The 21,288-nt window shown below is 46.1% G+C and overlaps 1 protein-coding gene across 2 annotated transcripts in view; it reads right to left on the reverse strand.

Annotated features, from left to right (window-relative positions):
* The window catches only part of LOC138491110 (uncharacterized), a 578,562-nt gene that overhangs the window by 129,913 nt on the left and 427,361 nt on the right, over window positions 1-21,288 (reverse strand). For both annotated transcript variants that reach the window (XM_069617434.1, XM_069617433.1), the window contains exons 82-87: window positions 19,909-20,001; window positions 17,030-17,271; window positions 15,284-15,567; window positions 14,907-15,181; window positions 4,886-5,484; window positions 2,051-2,630 (exon numbers count right to left, since the gene is read on the reverse strand). In XM_069617434.1, the coding sequence (XP_069473535.1) occupies window positions 2,051-2,630; window positions 4,886-5,484; window positions 14,907-15,181; window positions 15,284-15,567; window positions 17,030-17,271; window positions 19,909-20,001 (2,073 nt within the window). The remainder of the gene's footprint in view (window positions 1-2,050; window positions 2,631-4,885; window positions 5,485-14,906; window positions 15,182-15,283; window positions 15,568-17,029; window positions 17,272-19,908; window positions 20,002-21,288) is intronic.

The following is a 21,288-nucleotide window of genomic DNA, read 5'->3' on the forward strand; positions in this document are numbered from 1 at the left end:
TATGCATCTGTTCTTAGGTTCATTATTTCCCCTGATGAAGACGTTCACAATTAATTCCTCAACGTCAAAACCGGTCGCTGCTTTCTGGAGTCGCAGGAAGTCAATCGGCAACATTGAGCTATTCAGTTTTCTCCTAGATACACATCAAATTATAAAAAGAGGGTTTTTTTGGATTTTCTGTTGTGAAATTCACAACTTTCCCTTTAGTGTTAAATGTGTTCATGTACACAGTTTAATTGTTTGTATGTGTTAGTTGTGTACATGGTTTGATTGGGTGTGTTGTATGAATTGATTGAATTAAATGCAAGCATGAGCAATTGTATTGCCTATTGTGTTATTGTTTGTATTACTGATGAAATCTTATGAAATGTAATATAAAATGTGTTTTTTATATTTGAGTAAATAATTTAATTAATTGTTGATCTATTGTTCCAGATTTCAATTTTCAGAAAACATTGTTTTTGTTGCTCCCAGAATCTGGAAGACAGGGACCCCTGCCTTCCTGTTAACCAGAGATGGCAATGATGCCACCATTGCAGATAATGTAGTAAAATGCCAACATTTTCTCACCATTGCCAGAGAATGCAAGCAAATACCAACATTTTCTCACCATTGCCAGAGAATGCAAGCAAATGCCAACATTTTCTCACCATTGCCAGAGAATGCAAGCAAATACCAATATTTCCTCACCATTGCCAGAGAATGCAAGCAAATGCCAACATTTTCTCACCATTGCCAGATAATGCAAGCAAATGCGAACATTTCCTCACCATTGACAGAGAATGCAAGCAAATGCCAACATGTTCACACCATGTGAGAGAGAATGCAATGAAATGACAGCCTGCTCACACTACTGGAAAGGCACTTTTTTTGCTGGGGCGGGAAACCAAGTCATGGCTACACATGTGTAAGGACTGTGAGTTACACACTTGTTAGTGTTTTTCATATAGTGCTATGCTTTATTCAATTTGTCTCAAATTCATCATATAAGCACAAGTTACTTCACTTAGTGCATTCAGCTTCATTATTTTATCTGTGGTGACCTTTTTGGTGGAAGATGGTGTTATTCTTCAAACAGCATTTGTGCCAGTGACAGATGTGTCATTTATTTTAAAAAAAAGACACCACAAGTAAAATAATGAAACTGAATACACTAAGTGAAGTAACTTGTGCTTATATGATGAATGTGAAACAAATTGAATAAAGCATAACATGATATGAAAAACACTAACAAGTGTGTAACTCACAATCCTTACAAAATTTGGAAACTAGTGAGCACAGCTAAATCACTAAGCGCACAGGCTCACATTGAAAAAAAACGATCTCTTTTCTTAAATAAGAGGCCGGCAGGTGAATATCAGTCCCTATGGAGCCATGCAGCCACTGACCTCCCATTAATCTGGATAAGTTAGTTACTAAGCACATATAATAACAGAAAGGAACCAAAACAAACTAATCACGGGTAGAGCGCACAGACTGATACTAATCACCAAAAGCCAGAAACAATGGCTTCACATGTGCCTTACACCTCGGCCATTTACACTTTGATTAGACGCCACCACCTCACCCCTTCTTGGGAATATGTGTCCTTTTTTTAAGAGGATGGATTAATCAGTAATTTCAACGTCATTCATCATTTCTTTGAAATGAACACTTGATGTTTTTCTAAAGTATGCATGAAGTGCTATGATCTGCCGAAGACACCCTCTACATGTTTTGCCATCCCAAGGCAGGGGAACATTTTCAAATCTGCAAGATGGCATTGCACCTTGGAGCCCTGGTCGTATTGTTCCCATTGCTCCGTCACAAGGTCTGCTTTTTTTGGACAGTCCACACTGAAATATATGCACGGGCGTGTTCTCCCCACTTACTCCAGTCATGGCTCAGAAAGGATTCCATTTTAGATATAAAATGTGTTTTTCTTACAAATGAGAATTTGTGAATTACAGTGTACATTTGATAAAAGAAAAGAAAAACAGAACATGAAAGTCATTGAATGTTGAGTGATTGTGAACATTGCATGAAAGGTTACCCTTGCGAAGCTACTCACGGCAGAAAGTTGAGTTCCTCCAAGGAAGGATGGGCACTCCTGCGTGCTGGCACGCATCCGCATAGGCCTGCCAGGACATGCACAATGTTGCGCTGTCACCGCCCAGTGCGCAGAGGTCAAAGATGCAGCTCGACACATGGTTCTCCGGGCTGATCACAGAGTTGCAGATCCCAAAAGGCCCGTTTTGATTTATAATCTCTTCACAGAGTCTTGTGTAGTGTTGCTCCTCTTCAGGTGTGCATAGGGGACCTGCTGTGGGAGGAACCTGTGTTGGGTCAACTGTCCCACAATTTGGATCATCGTCGGGGACCTTCCAGCTGTTTCCGAGCTGGTTGGTGTTCTGAGCTTGTTGCCCATTGGGCATCATGGAATCATCCTGTCGCAGGTTATTGAAGTTTCCACACATGCCACAGGTCTTGTTGAAGTAAGTGGTTGGGAGCTTCACTTCCACGGTGTGGTCCGTGTCATAGGAAACGGTCAGCTTGAAATCCGTCTCCAGAACAGTGTACCGTCCACTCCTCTGTACAGTCACTGAGCCGCCAGCCAAAGTCCAGGGCACGGTTGTCCACATAGAATTCACCTATAGGCAGAAATGAAATATGTTTTATCTCAGAAAGGACCTTTACTCTGAGGTAGACTTGGAACTTCAATTACCCTTCCACCGGTTGATCCTCAGGCACACACATGGACTCATGCATGCATGTGCCATGTAACACCCTTTGTGGTGCCATTCACCCACGCTCGCCAACATTCTACCAACATGCATTGAGGACCAGTGATACAACAACACCATAAGAGGCCCGGATATAACACTTAGGACAAGACATCGGGCAATAGTGAAGCTAAGGAAGGGTAATGTACTGCGTGTGAGAGTTTCCCCAACTGTGAATGTGACATCTTCCAGAAGTGCCGCATTGTGTAATAAGGCAAGACATGGGCAGGAGGGAGACTCATGAAACCATGAGGCGGCAAATGATTGCCAAAGAAATATTGGAGCTCCATCTAACTAATGACTGAGTGTTGGCCTTCTTTGGAACAGGGACGTGTGGACAATGGAGGCAGAACAGACATTTAGCTACGCTTTGCTCAACTATTCCCTAACATTTCCTCAACCTGTGCTTGTGCTGGAAAGTTGATGAGAGGGAGTAGAAAGGATAGGCTTTGAATGAACATATCTATGACCATCAATCCCCAGTTGGCCGTACTGGCTCCAGACACTCATTGAACTCTTTGCTTGGGTCGATCCTATTCATTGATATCTGTAGCTGGTTTTGGCTATTCATGGTGTGCCTCTGGCGTGCCCGCATCACGTGCGAGCTGTGTCTATGATCTTTAGAGGGCAAGCTATGGTTCTAGCAAGGGGACGGTTTCCATTTGCAACACTAAAGAAATACTTATTTTCCTCGCACCTAAATGACGGCGCTCTTTATCCCAAAGTGTTCCAATATTTCACGCAATTAAAGTGCTTTAAAACAAGGTGCCTCAGAACAGAGTATACACTTATAATGTACCTTCCTTACACCTTCATTATCCTTTGCATAGCCATTCCTCAAAGAACTCCTCAAACCGTCCGTAACCATTCACTAGCTTTTGCAGAGCCATTCCTCAAAGAATTCCTCAAACCTTCCCCAATTAATGCTTTTTCAATCTTCTCTCAATTCCTACTCAACTATTCCCAAACGTGCCTTAATTATTTCCCAGCACTTCCTTGTCATAGCCATTTTTAAAACCTTCCAAACTCTTCTTTAAATGCTCCCCAAAGCTTCCTTAATATATTCTCACTGCTTTCTCAAAACCTTTTTAACTCTTCCACAGCACTCCTATCACACTTCTCCAACTCTCCATGCATTGTCTGGCAACACTTCTTCAAGCTTTAGATGACTCTTTCTCAGCCCGCACAATCTAGTGACTCCCACGGCCACTGAATGTGACAGAGGTTCTCACCTGAGGGGTGCAGCATAGACAGGGACTTGGGGAGAGAAGAAGCATCAATGCCCCCCCTTTCAGCAAAGGGTCATGGGAGCTGTCAATTGTGGCACAGAAGACAGCACACTAGTCATCAGAACGTAATAATGGATTTCCATGTCCACAGAGACAATGGGCTTCATTATACGTTTGGCTGTCCGGAAAGGGTGCTGGTACATTGCTACCGGCACCCTTTCCGGACAGCCATACTACAACAATGCCGGTAGGGGCCACAGATCTCCCAGCAGGCCTGACCTGCCGGGTTTTCAGGCCCCAACTGGCATGGTTGCCAATGAAGCACTGGCATGGTTAGCAATGGTGCCGGTGTTTCAGTGTCCCCATTCCCATAGGACTCCACGTGAATGGGGATTTACCGTTCCCACCGCCTGCCATAATATACCGGTAGCACAGAGAAGTCAGGTGGCATACACAGTGTTGCGGGGTCGCCGATAAGCCGCCGCCTAGCAGTGGGTTTTACCAACCAGCCCGTAATGAGGCCCAGTGTGTGGAAATAAGTTCATACACAGTATGAGCTAAAATCACAACACTTTCTTGGTTACATAGGACTTCATGTTGCCTTTTTGTCTCTAGGCTACTTATCTATGTGATTGCCTACTTTTGGTGTGTACTTTGACATTACCTAAGGTTCTGAGAGGATGAAGCGTTGGATGCAAAAACAGAATCACACCTGCTTTAAAACGACGTGTGACAAGTTGAGAAGGGCTGAGGGATTTACGAGAAATAAGAGTTGACTCTTGGCATAAGAAGCATTGTCCTCTTTGGGCCTGTGAAGGGTTGTACAAATGACTCTCAGAGAACCTAAAATATACTATGTTCAACAAGTCCAAAAAAAATGAGATGTATGCTCACCAAAACTCTATTTGGTTCATTCCTGATGATTTGTATGTGTTGACCGTAGACATGAACTATGACCTTCTGCACGTAGGAGACTGATGGGCGTCCGCGATGCTCGTTCTTAGCTTCCACATTGAAATACTGGAGTGACGTGGAGTTGGTGCAGAGCTTGGCCAGGGTGTAGGTGCAGAGGCCCATGAAGGCATGGTTCTGATTGTCGAATGTGCTGTAATGAGGATCGTTGTGGACTCTACAAATTCCGTAGGTGTGCGGAATGCAGCGAGGCACTCCATTTGCAATCCCACAGTACTGATCCTCTCTGCATGCATCATTGGTACAGACCAGGCTACTGCCTTGGGAGGGACAGTGGCACTTTCTGGAGCAGGTGCTGTCAGTCCAATGTTCAGAGCCCACTGGGTAGTGCTTGTCGTCCTCCCAACACCCACACTGAGATCTGGGGACACACTTGTCATTGTAGAGAAGATAGCCACTGTCACAGACACAGCCTTCAGTGCATGGACGACTGCAGGAGGAAGGAAAGCTTGGATTCACGCATGTTCCCGGACAGGCGGTGCCACACTGCTCATAGTGACTGTTGGCTGCACAGAAGATTGCTAAAAGAACAGCACAGAAAAGCAATGCGTAAGGTTAAACATGGCTTCAGTAAAAAAACAAATGATACGTTATTTCATTGGCGTTGTTTTTTCAGATTAAGGCAATTCTATTTACGACTAGCAGATATTTTAGGCCACCTGCCCTTCTACAGGTGTGCTGCTATTATTCCTATTGGTGCATTACCAAATTCCATCTTTAAGTGCCGTGATGTCATGCTTGCTGCATTCTGCACTTTCGCATGGCTCCCTGCACTCATGAGTGGTAGCATTGTCTGGTCATTTTTGCAGTTAAGCTGACGGGTTCTCAAGAAATCACCCCTCTCCCTTCCCCCATCAACATTTAGGATTCTGACTAAACTATCTCAGTTTCTGAGCAGTTCAAGCAGAAGAAACTGGAGCAATCCCTAGAAAGTCAGTGCAGTGCATGCTGGGAAGAGGCTTTATTACAACATGCAGGGATGTTACCAGCCACTGCCCAATTAGCCAACAATGGTCCTCAATAGAGCATGGAAGTACATCCATAATTTCTGTTTACTATTAGCGCTCCTTGGCCCTCTGAATTTACTGAAGGAATACGAGGGGTGTTAACGCAGTGTTAGTCCCCATTTTTGGAGTCCATAGGAACCCATGGAGATTTTGGCACATTAGTAGTGATTGGTCCTTCTATTACGGTAAACCTGTAATTTATTTGGTTTTGGCAACTTTTTGTGGAGCAAATTTGCTAAAACCATTGTTTCAAAAGAGAGAGAAAGAGGGAAATGGGGTTCTGAACTCAGAATATCTGGTTGGCATAGCAACCAGCAATGTCATGGCATGAAAAGGCCAACTCACTAAAATTTATTTTTCTAAACAACTTCGCTGTACTACCCAATGAGAAGCTCCCCAACCAGATTTGCTCCAATCAGTAGCTTTGTAAGTAGCAAGTCCACCGAGCGTTCCATTTCCCAGCTGCATAGTGATTCGCCTTATTGGGCTATTTTGTTTATCCCGAGGCTGCCTCTCTACTAACACCCGCCCACCCCATGCCCACTCCCTCTGCCCCCACTCACCACCCTCTCTACCACCACCCACCCCACTCCCTCTACCCCGCCTGTCTACCCCCCATTACATCTGCTGGTTTGCTTATGTTTGGGCTATGTTGGACTACATTTGACAAGTCCTACCAAGGGTGCTTTGTTGTTCATGTTCCCTGCCCTCAACCAACTACCACCACTCAGCCACCGCTCCCCCACTCTCTCAAACCCCACTCACTCAACCACCCCACCCCCTCTCTCACTACCACACTCTACCCCAATCTCTCTACCCCCACCCACACTTCGCACACTCTACCTTCAGGCACCCACACTAGCCCCATTCTCTCAACCTCCACCCACCCTAACCCCATTCTCTCAACCCCCATCCTACCCAGCCTAGCCCCTCTCTCTCACTGCACTTATACCCATACTTTCCCCACTCTCTCTACCCCACCCACCCAACCACCCTAACCCCACTCTTTCTACCCAACCCCACCCACCCAATCCCCATTCTCTACCCAAAACCACCCACCATACTCTCACTCGCTCTACCCCAATCCCCCACCTTACCCTCACCTCTCTACCCAAACTCACCCACCCTACTCCCTCTCTTTATTCCCCACTCTCACCTCCCCAACCCACCCACCCTACCCACACTCTCTCTATACCAAACAACCCTACCCCCACTCTCTTTACTCCACCATCCTCCATTATCTAATCCCCCAAACATCCTAAACCCACTGTCTACCCCCACCCACCGTACCCCCAGTGTATCTACACCCAACCACCCCACCCCCACTCACGCCTCCTACCCCCACTCTCTCTACCACCATCCACCCCACCTACCCCCTCTCTCACAACCCCCAGCCACCCGCAATCTCTCTCTCTACCCCATCCACCTGCTCTATCACTTCTTTCTGTATCCCCACCCACCCTACCCCCTCTCTCTTTACTCCCACCACACACTCTACCACACTCTCTCTCTAGCCACACTCACGCTTCACCCTTCATTTCCCCTCCCAACCACCCACTGCCTCTAGTCCCCCACCCACCCACCCACCCGCCTTAACCCCTCTCCCTATCCACTCTCATTCTTCCTCTCACACTCTTGCTTGAATTCTGTCCCTTTCTCGCTCATATTTCCTCTTGCTCATCATCGATGGCGCCCTCTATCAATGGCTTCCTCCCTTGCTCTATTCCCCTTCCCATTCTCTTGCTCATCATCGATGGCGTCCTCTATCAATGGCTTCCTCCCTTGCTTTATTCCCCTTCTCATTCTTAATGCTCATCATCGATGGCGCCCTCTATCAATGGCTTCCTCCCTTGCTCTATTCCCCTTCTCATTCTCTTGCTCATCATCAATGGCCCCTCTACCAATGTCTTCCTCCCTTGCTCTATTCTCCTTCTCCTTCTCTTGCTCATCATCGATGGCGCCCTCTATCAATGGCTTCCTCCCTTGCTTTATTCCCCTTCTCATTCTTAATGCTCATCATCGATGGCGCCCTCTATCAATGACTTCCTCCCTCGCTCTATTCCCCTTCTCATCCTCTTGCTCATCATCGATGGCCCCCTCTCTCAATGGCTTCCACCCTTGCTCTATTCCCCTTCTCATCCTCGTGCTCATCATCAATGGCTCCCTCTCTCAATGGCTTCCTCCCTCGCTCTGTTCCCCTTCTCATTCTCTTGCTCATCATCGATGGCTCCCTCTATCAATGGCTTTCTCCCTTGTTCTATTCACCTTCCCATTCTCTTGCTCATCATCAATGGCGCCCTCTATCAATGGCTTCCTCCCTTGCTTTATTCCCCTTCTCATTCTTAATGCTCATCATCGATGGTGCCCTCTATCAATGGCTTCCTCCCTTGCTTTATTCCCCTTCTCATTCTTAATGCTCATCATCAATGACACCCTCTATCAATGGCTTCCTCCCTTGCTCTGTTCTCCTTCTCATTCTTAATGCTCATCATCGATGGCACCCTTTGTTCAATGGCTTCCTCCCTTGCTCTATTCCCCTTCTCATTCTCTTGCTCATCATCAATGGCCCCTCTACCAATGTCTTCCTCCCTTGCTCTATTCTCCTTCTCCTTCTCTTGCTCATCATCAATGACACCCACTATCAATGGCGTCCTCCCTTGCTCTATTCCCCTTCTCATTCTCCTGTTCATAATCGATGGCGCCCTCTATCAATGGCTTCCTTCCTTGCTCTATTCCCCTTCTTATTCTATTGCTCATCATTGATGGTGCCCTCTATGAATGGCTTCCTCCCTTGCTCTATTCCCCTTCTCATTCTCTTGGTCATCATCGATGGCTCCCTCCATCAATGGCTTCCTCTCTTGCTCTATTCCCCTTCTGATTCTATTGCTCATCATCAATGGTGCCCTCTATCAATGGCTTCCTCCCTTGCTCTGTTCCCCTTCTCATTCTATTGCTCATCATCGATGGCAACCTCTATCAATGGCTTCCTCTCTAGCTCTATTCCCATTCTTATTCTATTGCTCATCATCGATGGTGCCCTCTATCAATGGCTTCCTCTCTTGCTCTATTCCCCTTCTCATTCTTAATGCACATCATCGATGCCCCCCTCTATTAATGGCTTCCTCCCTTGCTCTATTCCCCTTCTCATTCTTAATGCTCATCATCGATGGCACCGTTTATCAATGGCTTCCTCTCTTGCTCTATTCCCCTTCTCATTCTCTTGCTCATCATCGATGGCCCCCTCTCTCAATGGCCTCCTCCCTTGCTCTATTCCCCTCTCATTCTCTTGCTCACCATCAATGGCCCCTCTATCAATGGCTTCATCCCTTGCTCTATTGCCCTTTTCATTCTTAATGCTCATCATCAATGACACCCTCTATCAATGGCTTCCTCCCTTGCTCTGTTCCCCTTCTCATTCTTAATGCTCATCATCGATGGCACCCTTTGTTCAATGGCTTCCTCCCTTGCTCTATTCCCCTTCTCATTCTTAATGCTCATCATCAATGACACCCTCTATCAATGGCTTCCTTCCTTGCTCTGTTCCCCTTCTCATTCTTAATGCTCATCATCGATGGCACCCTTTGTTCAATGGCTTCCTCCCTTGCTCTATTCCCCTTCTCATTCTCTTGCTCATCATCAATGGCCCCTGTACCAATGTCTTCCTCCCTTGCTCTATTCTCCTTCTCCTTCTCTTGCTCATCATCGATGGCGCCCTCTATCAATGGCTTCCTCCCTTGCTTTATTCCCCTTCTCATTCTTAATGCTCATCATCAATGACACCCTCTATCAATGGCTTCCTCCCTTGCTCTGCTCCCCTTCTCATTCTTAATGCTCATCATCGATGGCACCCTTTGTTCAATGGCTTCCTCCCTTGCTCTATTCCCCTTCTTATTCTCTTGCTCATCATCAATGGCCCCTCTACCAATGTCTTCCTCCCTTGCTCTATTCTCCTTCTCCTTCTCTTGCTCATCATCAATGACACCCACTATCAATGGCGTCCTCCCTTGCTCTATTCCCCTTCTCATTCTTAATGCTCATCATCGATGGCGCCCTCTATCAATGGCTTCCTCCCTTGCTTTATTCCCCTTCTCATTCTTAATGCTCATCATCGATGGCGCCCTCTATCAATGGCTTCCTCCCTTGCTTTATTCCCCTTCTCATTCTTAATGCTCATCATCGATGGCTCCCTCTATCAATGGCTTCACCCCTTGCTTTATTCCCCTTCTCATTCTTAGAGCTCATCATCAATGACACCCTCTATCAATGGCTTCCTCCCTTGCTCTATTCCCCTTCTCATTCTCTTGCTCATCATCAATGGCCCCTCTCCCAATGGCTTCCTACCTTGCTCTATTCTCCTTCTCATTCTCATCATCAATGACACCCAATATCAATGGCGTCCTCCCTTGCTCTATTCCCCTGCTCATTCTCTTGCTCATCATCGATGGTGCCCTCTATCAATGGCTTCCTCCCTTGCTCTATTCCCCTTCTCATTCTCCTGTTCATAATCGATGGCACCCTCTATCAATGGCTTCCTCCCTTGCTCTATTCCCCTTCTTATTCTATTGCTCATCATCGATGGTGCCCTCTATCAATGGCTTCTTCCCTTGCTCTATTCCCCTTCTCATTCTCTTGCTCATCATCGATGGCTCCCTCCATCAATGGCTTCCTCTCTTGCTCTATTCCCCTTCTTATTCTATTGCTCATCATCGATGGTGCCCTCTATCAATGGCTTCCTCCCTTGCTCTGTTCTCCTTCTCATTCTCATCATCAATGACACCCACTATCAATGGCGTCCTCCCTTGCTCTATTCCCCTGCTCATTCTCTTGCTCATCATCGATGGTGCCCTCAATCAATGGCTTCCTCCCTTGCTCTATTCCCCTTCTCATTCTCCTGTTCATAATCGATGGCACCCTCTATCAATGGCTTCCTCCCTTGCTCTATTCCCCTTCTCATTCTATTGCTCATCGTCGATGGCAACCTCTATCAATGGCTTCCTCGCTTGCTCTATTCCCCTTCTCATTCTTAATGCTCATCATCGATGGCGCCCTCTATCAATGGCTTCCTCCCTTGCTCTGTTCCCCTTCTCATTCTTAATGCTCATCATCGATGGCACCGTTTATCAATGGCTTCCTCTCTTGCTCTATTCCCCTCTCATTCTCTTGCTCATCATCAATGGCCCCTCTATCAATGGCTTCATCCCTTGCTCTATTGCCCTTTTCATTCTCCTGTTCATCATCGATGGCGCCCTCTATCAATGGCTTCCTCACTTGCTTTATTACCCTTCTCATTCTTGATGCTCATCATCGATGGCGCCCTCTATCAATGGCTTCCTCCCTTGCTCTATTCCCCTTCTCATTCTTGATGCTCATCATCGATGGCGCCCTCTATCAATGGCTTCCTCTCTTGCTCTATTCCCCTTCCCATTCTCTTGCTCATCATCGATGGCGCGCTCTCTCAATGGCTTCCTCCCTTGCTCTATTCCCCTCTCATTCTCTTGCTCATCATCAATGGCGCCCTCTCTCAATGGCTTCCTCCCATGCTCTATTCCCCTTCTCATTCTCTTGCTCATCATCGATGGCGCCCTCTATCAATGGCTTCCTCCCTTGCTCTATTTCCCTTCTCATTCTCTTGCTCATCATCGATGGCGCCCTCTATCAATGGCTTCCTCCCTTGCTCTATTTCCCTTCTCATTCTCTTGCTCATCATCGATGGCGCCCTCTATCAATGGCTTCCTCCCTTGCTCTATTTCCCTTCTCATTCTCTTGGTCATCATCGATGGTGCCCTCTACCAATGGCTTCCTCCCTTGCTCTATTCTCCTTCTCATTCTATTGCACCCCTTATTGCATCCGCTTTGAAACTATGAACTCTCCTCCTTGCACACTGGTGCCTAGAAATGAAAAGAACAGCAGCAAACATCGAAATTATTGACTTGTTGTCCTTCACATGGACGGTTTGCCTCAAGCATTTCACTTGAGGTAAACGCTCCACAGCAGGCCGGAACCCAAAATTCGGTGTTGTGGTAAAAATGCAGTAATTTCGTTGATATAAGAAAAAGTGGCAGCAATGGAACTACCTCCAGTTTTCGGCGCACGGTGAGGCCCATTGCCTGAAAGTGATTAAAAGCAAAAACAGTGCGGCCTATAGTGTGTGGCTCTATCAGAGTGTTTCAATCATGCGTCAGCTCTCTTTGTCAGACTTTAGGATAACATCAAGGGAGTAGCAGTCTGATCCCGTGCATAAGGAGAGCCCAGCCCAAAGTGCCAGGCAAATATCCTCTGGACAAGAGCACCTAGAGGAACAGAAACTCCAGACACCCTCAACAGACAAACAGCTGGGACACTTTACCCGTCAAATCCTTGCTTGTGTCTGTAACCGGTCGCATTACTTTCAGATCTTACCATCGTCCGACAAGGTGGCTGCCATGCTACCCATCTTAAGAACATCACTGGTGACCCCAATATTCCAAACAACTCTCAGCCTTCACCCTCACTTCGTAAAGTTCTGGAATGGTGGGTGTGCAACTGTATCACTACCTAAATCAAGTGCAATGGACTCTGGAATCCCCTCCGGCAGTCACTCACGCATATCGCCACCCTCCCTACATCAGCTCAGCGTTCCACAAATTCTTCCATCTAATTCTCATTGCTCTCCCGTCTGCCTTTGACACAGTGAATCCACCTCCTCTTCCTCTCTCTCAGACATCGGGTTCGGGGACACTGCCCTTGGTGCACCAACTCCTACCTCTCTCTGATTTCTCCTTCTCCATCCACATGTGGACATGGAGGCATGCACGCTGCTACTGGTGCAGCAATATTCCACGTGTTGCTGGAGGTTAAGCACAATGCTCATATAATTTATTTAGTGTGAAGGATGAGGGCAAGTTTGAGTGAGTGATTACGTTACTAAAGTGTCAAAACAAAAGGAATTGACTCTCGATACTTGACAGCGCAGATGCAGCCTTCAGTTGGGACCAAGAGCAACCCAGAGCGATATATACACAGGCACCAGGAGGAGATTTGATGAGGGAGAGCCAAGAATAGAGACAAATGATATAGAAGCGTGGGTAAAGGAACAGTTCAAGTGGGTGAATCTTTCTTTCAAAAATAGAGAGGGTGGTGGTTTCATGTTCGTGGGGGTTCCAACTGGCAAAGCATTTGCCTACTCTTCTGATCATCCTGTGGGTTAGCGCTACCAGGAGGCACTTCTTTGCTGACCTTAGTTATGGGTAAGTATGGAGCGTACTGCCCTGGGCGGGGAAATGCAGGGTCATACATTTAAAGACCATGTTAAGCCCACAAAGACAATGATTCTGTTAATGATATGATATGGCATTTATAACGCGCCTATACACAAGTGTTTCAAGGCGCGACGAGGCAAAGGAGGGGGACAGAGGGACGACAGAGACACTGATCTTACTGGGCCAGGTGACATTGAGATTGCGCAAGTGCAGGAGGAGAAGGAGGGGCGGAAGGGAAAAGTATGAGGGGGGAGAGGCGGAGTGCAGGACATAGGATAAAAAGGACATAGATAGAAACAATAAATAAGAACAATACATAAGAAGTGCGGCCAGCTGGTGGCAGGTGCAAAGGTAAGTGCAGGCATCAGGTCTCAAGTGTTGCTGGGAGGCTGTAGGGATACAGAAACAGCCCCAGAGTGCAAGGGTTGCCAGCAAGGAAGTGCAGGTGTGCACCTGGCGGGGAGGGGACCTGGGCCCGAGAACAGAGGGTAGCCAGGCAACCAGTGCAGTTTCAGATTCAGCCAGGAGATCAGCATGGGAGAGGAAGAGAGAAAGCAGAAGCAAAGAGGAAGGTTTTGAGATGCTTCCGGAATCGGAGATGGTGCTCCTCAAGTTTCAGAGAGGCTTTTCCAGAGGGAGGCCCCACCCGAGGAAAGAGATCTATCACCAACTCGTTGCTTGGAGAAGCGACTAACCCTGAGGGAGTTGGAGGTGGATGAGCAAAGAACTCGAGAAGGAAGATATTTAGGAAGAGAGAGTTGAAGGTTTTGAGGCTCCAGCCCCAGAAGGCCTTGTGGACAATGCAGAGGGTTTTGAACTTAGTCCTCGCAGCCACTGGGAGCCAGTGCAGAGATTAACTAGTGAAGATTTCATGAATAACTAGTGAAGATTTCATGAATAACTAGTGAAGATTTCTTCTGACTTCAGAGATAGTCAGACCTGCTTTAGTGAAGGCCTAACCACAGCAATCTGGGTGCATTGTAGTTTGGACACCAGTTGTTATGTTATGTTGCCAGATGCCGGCTCCCCATTCAGGCTAGCGTGGGGTGGGATGGGGAATACTCAAGCCATGCCTTGAATGGGGCGTGTTTAGAAACTGCCTCCAAACATATGTATTTCATAGAAGGATGTCAGTGGAAGCCTCTCTGGCGTCTCTAAAACCAGTCCTAAAAGTGGATGCTTACACTTCATGATGATCTGGTCAATATGATTGATTGACAGGTGGGACAGTTTATATGTATACATGTATCACAGCACCAGGCTACTCTGCTGGATGGTTGTTTGCCAACAAAACTTGTAGCCTTTGGTCTGCAATAGCAACAACATCACATTACTGCACGTTGTGGGTTTGAGAGTCATATTGAACAAGTCAACCAAATGCATATGCAGGGGCAGGGAAGGGGTGCGGGGGAGGGTCTATGGGACAGGGAAGGAGTGAATGGGGGACCCCCATGACAACAATAATGTGGTTGCACATGTCATGATCAAAGTGACTTGATAAAGCTTACAATGTGCAAACATGTCAAGTTGCAATCAGGTCGAACCATTGCATTTATCATGACTATGCCTACCGACAGAAAAACACCCCTTAAGCAATATTCAGGGAATCAACAAACAGCTACAAAATACAAAATCAAGGCAAGCAGTTATTTCTATATATCCTTTCGCCTTTGTTCAAAAAGTAACAAGCTACTTACGGCAGAATGTGTCGTTCCTCCAGGGGTCTATGGTCACCCCCTGCGCTTGGCAGGCATCAGCGTAAGACTGCAGGCTCAGGCAGAGGGCGCCAGGGTCCAAGTGCGACTCACACAAGTCGTACGCGCAGTTAGTGAAGTAATGCGCTGGATTTATCACAGCATGGCACCGTTGGAAAGGGCCATTGCTGTCTATGATGATTCCACAGAAGCTGTTGCTTGCTATGCTTTGCTTTTCATCATCAGTGCATAGTGGGGTGTGAGGTCCTGTTGAACACCTGTTGACATACAATGATCTGTCAGTGGTTGTAGTAATTAAGACATGAGCCATGAATTATAAACAACGAAGATATTGATAGTTTGCCGCAAGAAGGACCCACCTGGTGTCATTGTCCACCTGCCAGCTGTTACCCAGACTGCTTGAATCCAGCTCCAGGCCTCCGTCTGGATTTAGGAAGTCGTCTAAGGGATCTCCGTTGTAATTCCCACACATGCCACAGACCTTCTCTTTGTAGGTGCTGAGAAGAGTCACCTCAACCCTGTGGACCCCATCGAACCTGACTGTTAGGCCAAAGTCTGTAGTGACCATGACGTACTGTCCACTGCGGAAGACCTGCAGACCTGGTGGCCTTACTACAGGTACATGTTCTGATTGGCCGTTCACCTTAAATAGAAACAAACTTCAGTCACTACATATACATGAAAATATTCATCTGGGGTTTGCACATGACAGCAATGTTACTGTGATACAGTGGGGCATTTAGCTGACCCCCAATAAATCGGCCATGTTTGTACGCGGCAATCACGGATTCTCCTGATCCTCGGCTATATCCCATTTTTGCGACCGTACATCTAGCAACTGGTGAACATTATCAACATTCGACTCACCTCCTCGCTTCTACATTTCCGGAAGGAGCTCAAGACCCTCCTCTTCAAGGGATGGCTCATCGCAAAAACCTAGCTCCATAACCCATCCAGTCGCCCCCATACCTGAGACTGGGTGAACTGTAAAGCACTCCCTTGCTACCCGATGCCAGGCCTGCGCTCAATACATTCCCTAATAATCACAAATAATAATAAGAACAATAATGTGTTAATGCTATAACTTTGTGTTTGGAACTTTTATTTTCTATGTTCACTTTTCTAGAGTTTTTACAGAGCATTAAGTACATATGATGAAGTGATTATTTAAGTCTGGCTTGTCTTTACTGGCTAGCTGACCTTGCTGCTTGGTGTGACCCCAGGTGTTGCTACAGCAGAGCCTGTGCTTATTATGTCCTGTATTACTGAGCCTATGTCAATGCATTCATAGATTTTTTATTCTAATTTCTTGTATTTGACTTTGATGTTAATCTGTTGCATGGTGTTCCAAAAAAGGAATAAACCTTGTACACAATCCTGATGTAGTATTATTAAAAGTACTGAAGAAATAAAGACTAGATATTTGCCTGCAAAAACCTGCACATTGATTTCCAAATTTCTATTGTTTGAAACAATGATGCTTGTTTTCATGCTATTCGAAATGTCAATTTTTTTTGTACGTCTTATAATAATATCATCAGTTTACATTTCTTATTTCTAAACCATAATTTCGATTTGAAGGTCTTCTATGGTAAAGTACAAATCTATTTCAGTTTGAGTGGATGGCTCACAGGTTAAGCGCTGCATTTTGCAAGTTTGAATCCTGGCAGAGCCAACTCAGTGCTTCATTCTTCTAAGGACAACAACTCTGGTTGTGTAAAACAGAAGTAGAATGTACCCTGAGATGCAATTAGCATAAAGAACATTTCTCTTTGTCTTGGTCAGTTGCTTGATATAAAATAAAAAATTCAAAAACACATACAAACAATTAAAACAGAAGTAGAGCAGATAATATGAAATAGTTACAGTGATGCGATAAAAACAAATATTAAGCCCAACAAAGTGTACAGTCTTCCGTATAAGTCTCACTTACACGGAAACGCCCGCTTGTGTACAGTACCTGAAGGGATTGGTTTGTGCCACTGCAAACACTCCTCATGTGGCCTTCATTATCTTCATATATTTTGGAAAGAGCGAAGCCAACACCCTGGCAGTTGTGATTGACATCTGAGCATAGAGTGGGAAGAGACCTGACCAGTACCTACCTTCACCTGTCTGTCCTCCCCCAGGGTGACCCGGTATCCATACACATCCACGTGCACGTATTTGACGTATGAAACGTGCGTGTTCCCGCCTCGGTGCTCATTGGCTGCCTCGACGTTGAAGTAGGGGAGGGAGCTGTTGACGTCACACCGTCTGGATAAGGTGTAAGTGCAGTTCCCCATGAAATGGTGGGCTTGGTCATCAAAGGTGTAGTAGTGGGGGTCTCCTTCGGCCACACAGGAATCTGAGACAGAAGGAATAATGCATGCAGTTAGTTCTGGCTCATTAGCGCAGGTGGAAAGAGAATAAGGAATGCACTGCTCATTTTCATAAGCACCGTCTGCCATTTTGAAGTAAAGAAACTTGCAATTTAACATGAAGAAATACATGTGATAATATGTTTACTGGAAGAAAACAGAGTGGAATAAACAAGGCTGGCTGGAAAAATCTAGAGTATTATAAACTATTTAAATAATTATCAAATAATGTTTAAAATCATTTCATAATTGCAGAAAGGTAGTTTTTAAAATTCAAATGTAAGCTAATGCTGTGTACTGTGGTGTGCACCTCAGCTATGGAGGAAAATAATAAAGTTGTTTAGTTCAAAGAAAATAATTCCTAATTCCCCCAAACGTTATAATGCTATAATCAAAAGCGTATTTTCTTATATGCCCGTGTTTGGATGTATATTAGTGTAATTGTGAAATAAAGTCAATGGCGTTTACATCATCGATTTGACCTTCCACGAAAAGAGTAGAGCGCCATGAAATGGCTACCGGCCACATGACATGCTTTGAGGGAAGGAGTGGATTAACAAGGGCAGCGGGTGGGCTATAAGGGAAAGATTTGGTCATGTGGGGAATCCAGGTTGAAGAAGTTCCTGTTAATAGGCCCCTTCCTGCTCAATTAAGGGAACACTGTCTTTGGTATGTGTCCGTTGCTTTGTCAACTTGAGTTTTATGAGGGTGTTTTCTAACTTTGTCATGCATGTTCCGTAATATTATCTTTCAGGTTCCATTTTTGCATCACTTACAGACTTCGGATTCTATAGAAACGGAGAAACAGACAATATGGCAGAAGATAAGGGAACACGAGTTCATGTTCATCATGTGTATGGCCACGCCCACTCATGACACACAGATCGCACAGTGACTTCAGGCCCGCCCCTGATTTTACAGGTACTGTTAACACTCAATCGCCCCACTGCCGCTTCCTATGCAGGTATGCGGGTAGGAGTGTGATATCTGGACTGATATCACTCATGTGGAAGACCCACTGTTTTTCAATCAAGTAGTGGGTGTTGCGGTGACATCTCCTGAGAGCCTGTGTCCAGCAAGTACTACTCTTGGTTGCAAGATCAAGATGTAGACCTACTCACCCACAGGTAGTGTTCCCCCTTCTACTATGTACACGACACATGTTAATATTCTTGAGTGTCTACTCTCTGGAGGAGACAAAGTCTCATGGATGCATTGCTGACTCTGAAACTAGGGGGGATTCAATGCTAACAATGTCTTTCCCACTCTACCACATTTTGTGATCAAAATCACGTCTTCCTCCGGTACCTAAGTTTACATTTCTATGGGACTAGGAAGTGCTTGGCGAGTGCTTACCGCTGATATCAAGTAATATGTGAAACTCAGGCATTTAGGTAGGATTTGGGGGTTAGACCTCCCCATGCTTGTCTACTGCACATAGTGTGTCTTTTTTTCAGGACACTTGCCTGGCAAGGGACGACAATCTGGCAGAAGAATCACTAGGACTAATGTGTGTGTACCTTGCTATGAAAATGTGCTGTGACATCTTTAAGCAAAGCCCGATTGTAGCATCATTGGGCATCATTATGACCCTGCTGGTCTGGTAAAAAAGTGCTGGTATTAGCATATACTGGTAGAGGTTACCAGACTCACCTCCAGCCAAGAGCTCGAGGTAACTCAGGTCCACACCGCCATACAACAGCTGATATTCTCGGCAACGGTATTGCCAGTGCAGAGAATTCCGGCACATACCCCCATGGGGGTCCTATGAAACTCCATGGAAAGGGGATTTACCAGCAGTTCCGTTGTCTATAATATCCCTGTATAGCCGGGATATCAGGCGGCGGAAATGGTAAGTTCAGACTTGGAATCAGGCCCATTGATTGCACCGAACAACCAAAAGCCAATGAAGTGGAAGGTCCTATTTTCTAAAAGTGGTGCACGTGACCAACATCGGGGAGCACTTACCAATTCTAGGAGAATGTGTAAAATGTTGCCTCTGTCGTGGTCAGTCTACCTCTGAGGGGGAGAAATCAAAGCTGGGTTTATTTTAGCTAACAGTTTGGGAGGATGACACTATGTCAGACAGAATGACACAGTATGATCTGCCAGCAGAGCCCAGGCTACCCCAGGCATCTTTCCTGATTTGCTAAAGTCGTTGTTAGCATTCAAAGCCCCGGGAAGTGCTCCAAGGTAGCCGGTAATGGTAAAGCTGCTATGCACCATACTTGTAGTATTGTTCAATGTAGCAGGATTAGACCTCAGTCGAACCCAGATAATTGAACAAAGGATGACAGGCGCTTCCCCCCACACATGCCACAGGAATAAACAAAGCCTGACTTCTAAGTCTGTGGACACCTGATTTTCATCCAAAGCTCTCAGGCCAAACTGAAGACAAGGCCATTTCAACTGGACCAAAGAGACACTTGTAAATTAGAGAAGCTGAGTAAGAGCAGGATAAAAGGTTCACTGAAAGAATGTGACTAAATACAGAGGAAGGGAGGACTTTGGAATGAGCAGGAGAGTGTTTGGCTAATGAAAACATCAGGAAGGGGAGGGTATGAGGGGGTTCTCATGAAGGACGATGAAAGTTAAAGTGGGTCACTCGCGCACCCAATAATCACCTGATTCAAGGACTGGAGTAGGTGTCACTGTTGAAGTTGTTGTGGTGGTGATGCGAGTGGCTGGACTCGAACTGGTGGCTGGAGTAGATGGATCTGTATTAAAAACAAGACAATAGTTTCAGTGCAGTTTCTGGTTGTTAACACCACCCACAGCCCCTTAATGAGGATCCACGTCTGCGCATGCTCTCTCTCTCACACAGGGAGACAAACTATACCCTCCAAATACGTGTATGGTTTTGAATTAATCTTAAACTCTGACATTGCTCTAGAAAACCTTCCAAACCACCATTTTTATCAGGCGGCAGAAATGGTAGGAGCAGACTTGGAATCAGATCCATTGATTGCACCGAAAAACCAAAAGTTAAATGAAGGAACAAGTTACTTACCTTTAAGTGTTGTTCTCCCGCATGGGTCGGCATGGATTCACATGCTCATGAATATTTCCCGTCGTCAGGCTGGAAAGCCTCCGTAAAGAAAAAATCTGTTTCAGTTTCATTTCTGAACTGTCTTTCTCCTAAAAACCATTCACTGAGCTCTGGGTCATACTGCCCCAGCCAATGACTGCTCTCTACCTAAACCCCTCCTCTGGCAGCCATCTTCAGATTTGGTAGCACGTAAAGTGGCAGTATGACCAAGTGAAGAGCCGCAGAGGGGTAGGCGGGAGGGTTCGCATGTGATTCCATGCCAGACCCATGCTGGAGAACAACAGTTACAGGTAAGTATCTTGTTCCTTCTCCAGCATGGGGTCTGGCATGGATTCACATGCTCATGAATAAAGAATACATAGCAGTACACACATGCAGAACCACGGGAGGTGGCAAGGCTCAACATTAAGCATATCTTACCTCCTCACCAGGCCCACCTTCAAGCGAACAGGTTGCAAAGCACTGCTTGGCTGACTCTAGACTTCTCCCTGGAATCCCTGTCGATGCAGTAGATTTTGTGAAGGTGTGCGTCGACCTCCACGTAGCAGCCCTGCAGATGTCCAGCAGGGGCACACCGGACGGGAATGCCGTAGTTGCAGCGATCAATCTGGTCGAATGGGCTCTCGGATGGCAAGGCAACAGTCGGTTTGTCAACCGGTGGTAATGGGTGATGCAGCCAGAAAGCCACCTGGAAATAGAAACCTTGGAGAGGGTCTTCCCATAGTTCACAGGGCCAAAGTTCACAAAAAGTTGTGACGTCTTCTGGAAACTCTTTGTGCGGTCCACGTAGAATTCCAGCGCTCTAGCCATATCCAGTGAGTGCAAAGTGCTTTGAGCCGGCGACAAAGGTCAGAAAAAACACATGTAACACCAAGGGCTTGTTTAGATGAAAGTCCAACAGCACCTTGGGCATGAAGGAGGGGTGCGTCCTGAGCACCACCCTTGTGTCGTGAAA

Source organism: Ambystoma mexicanum, chromosome 10 (genome assembly GCF_040938575.1).
Source record: "Ambystoma mexicanum isolate Mex_15411 chromosome 10, UKY_AmexF1_1, whole genome shotgun sequence".
NCBI lineage: Eukaryota > Metazoa > Chordata > Amphibia > Caudata > Ambystomatidae > Ambystoma > Ambystoma mexicanum.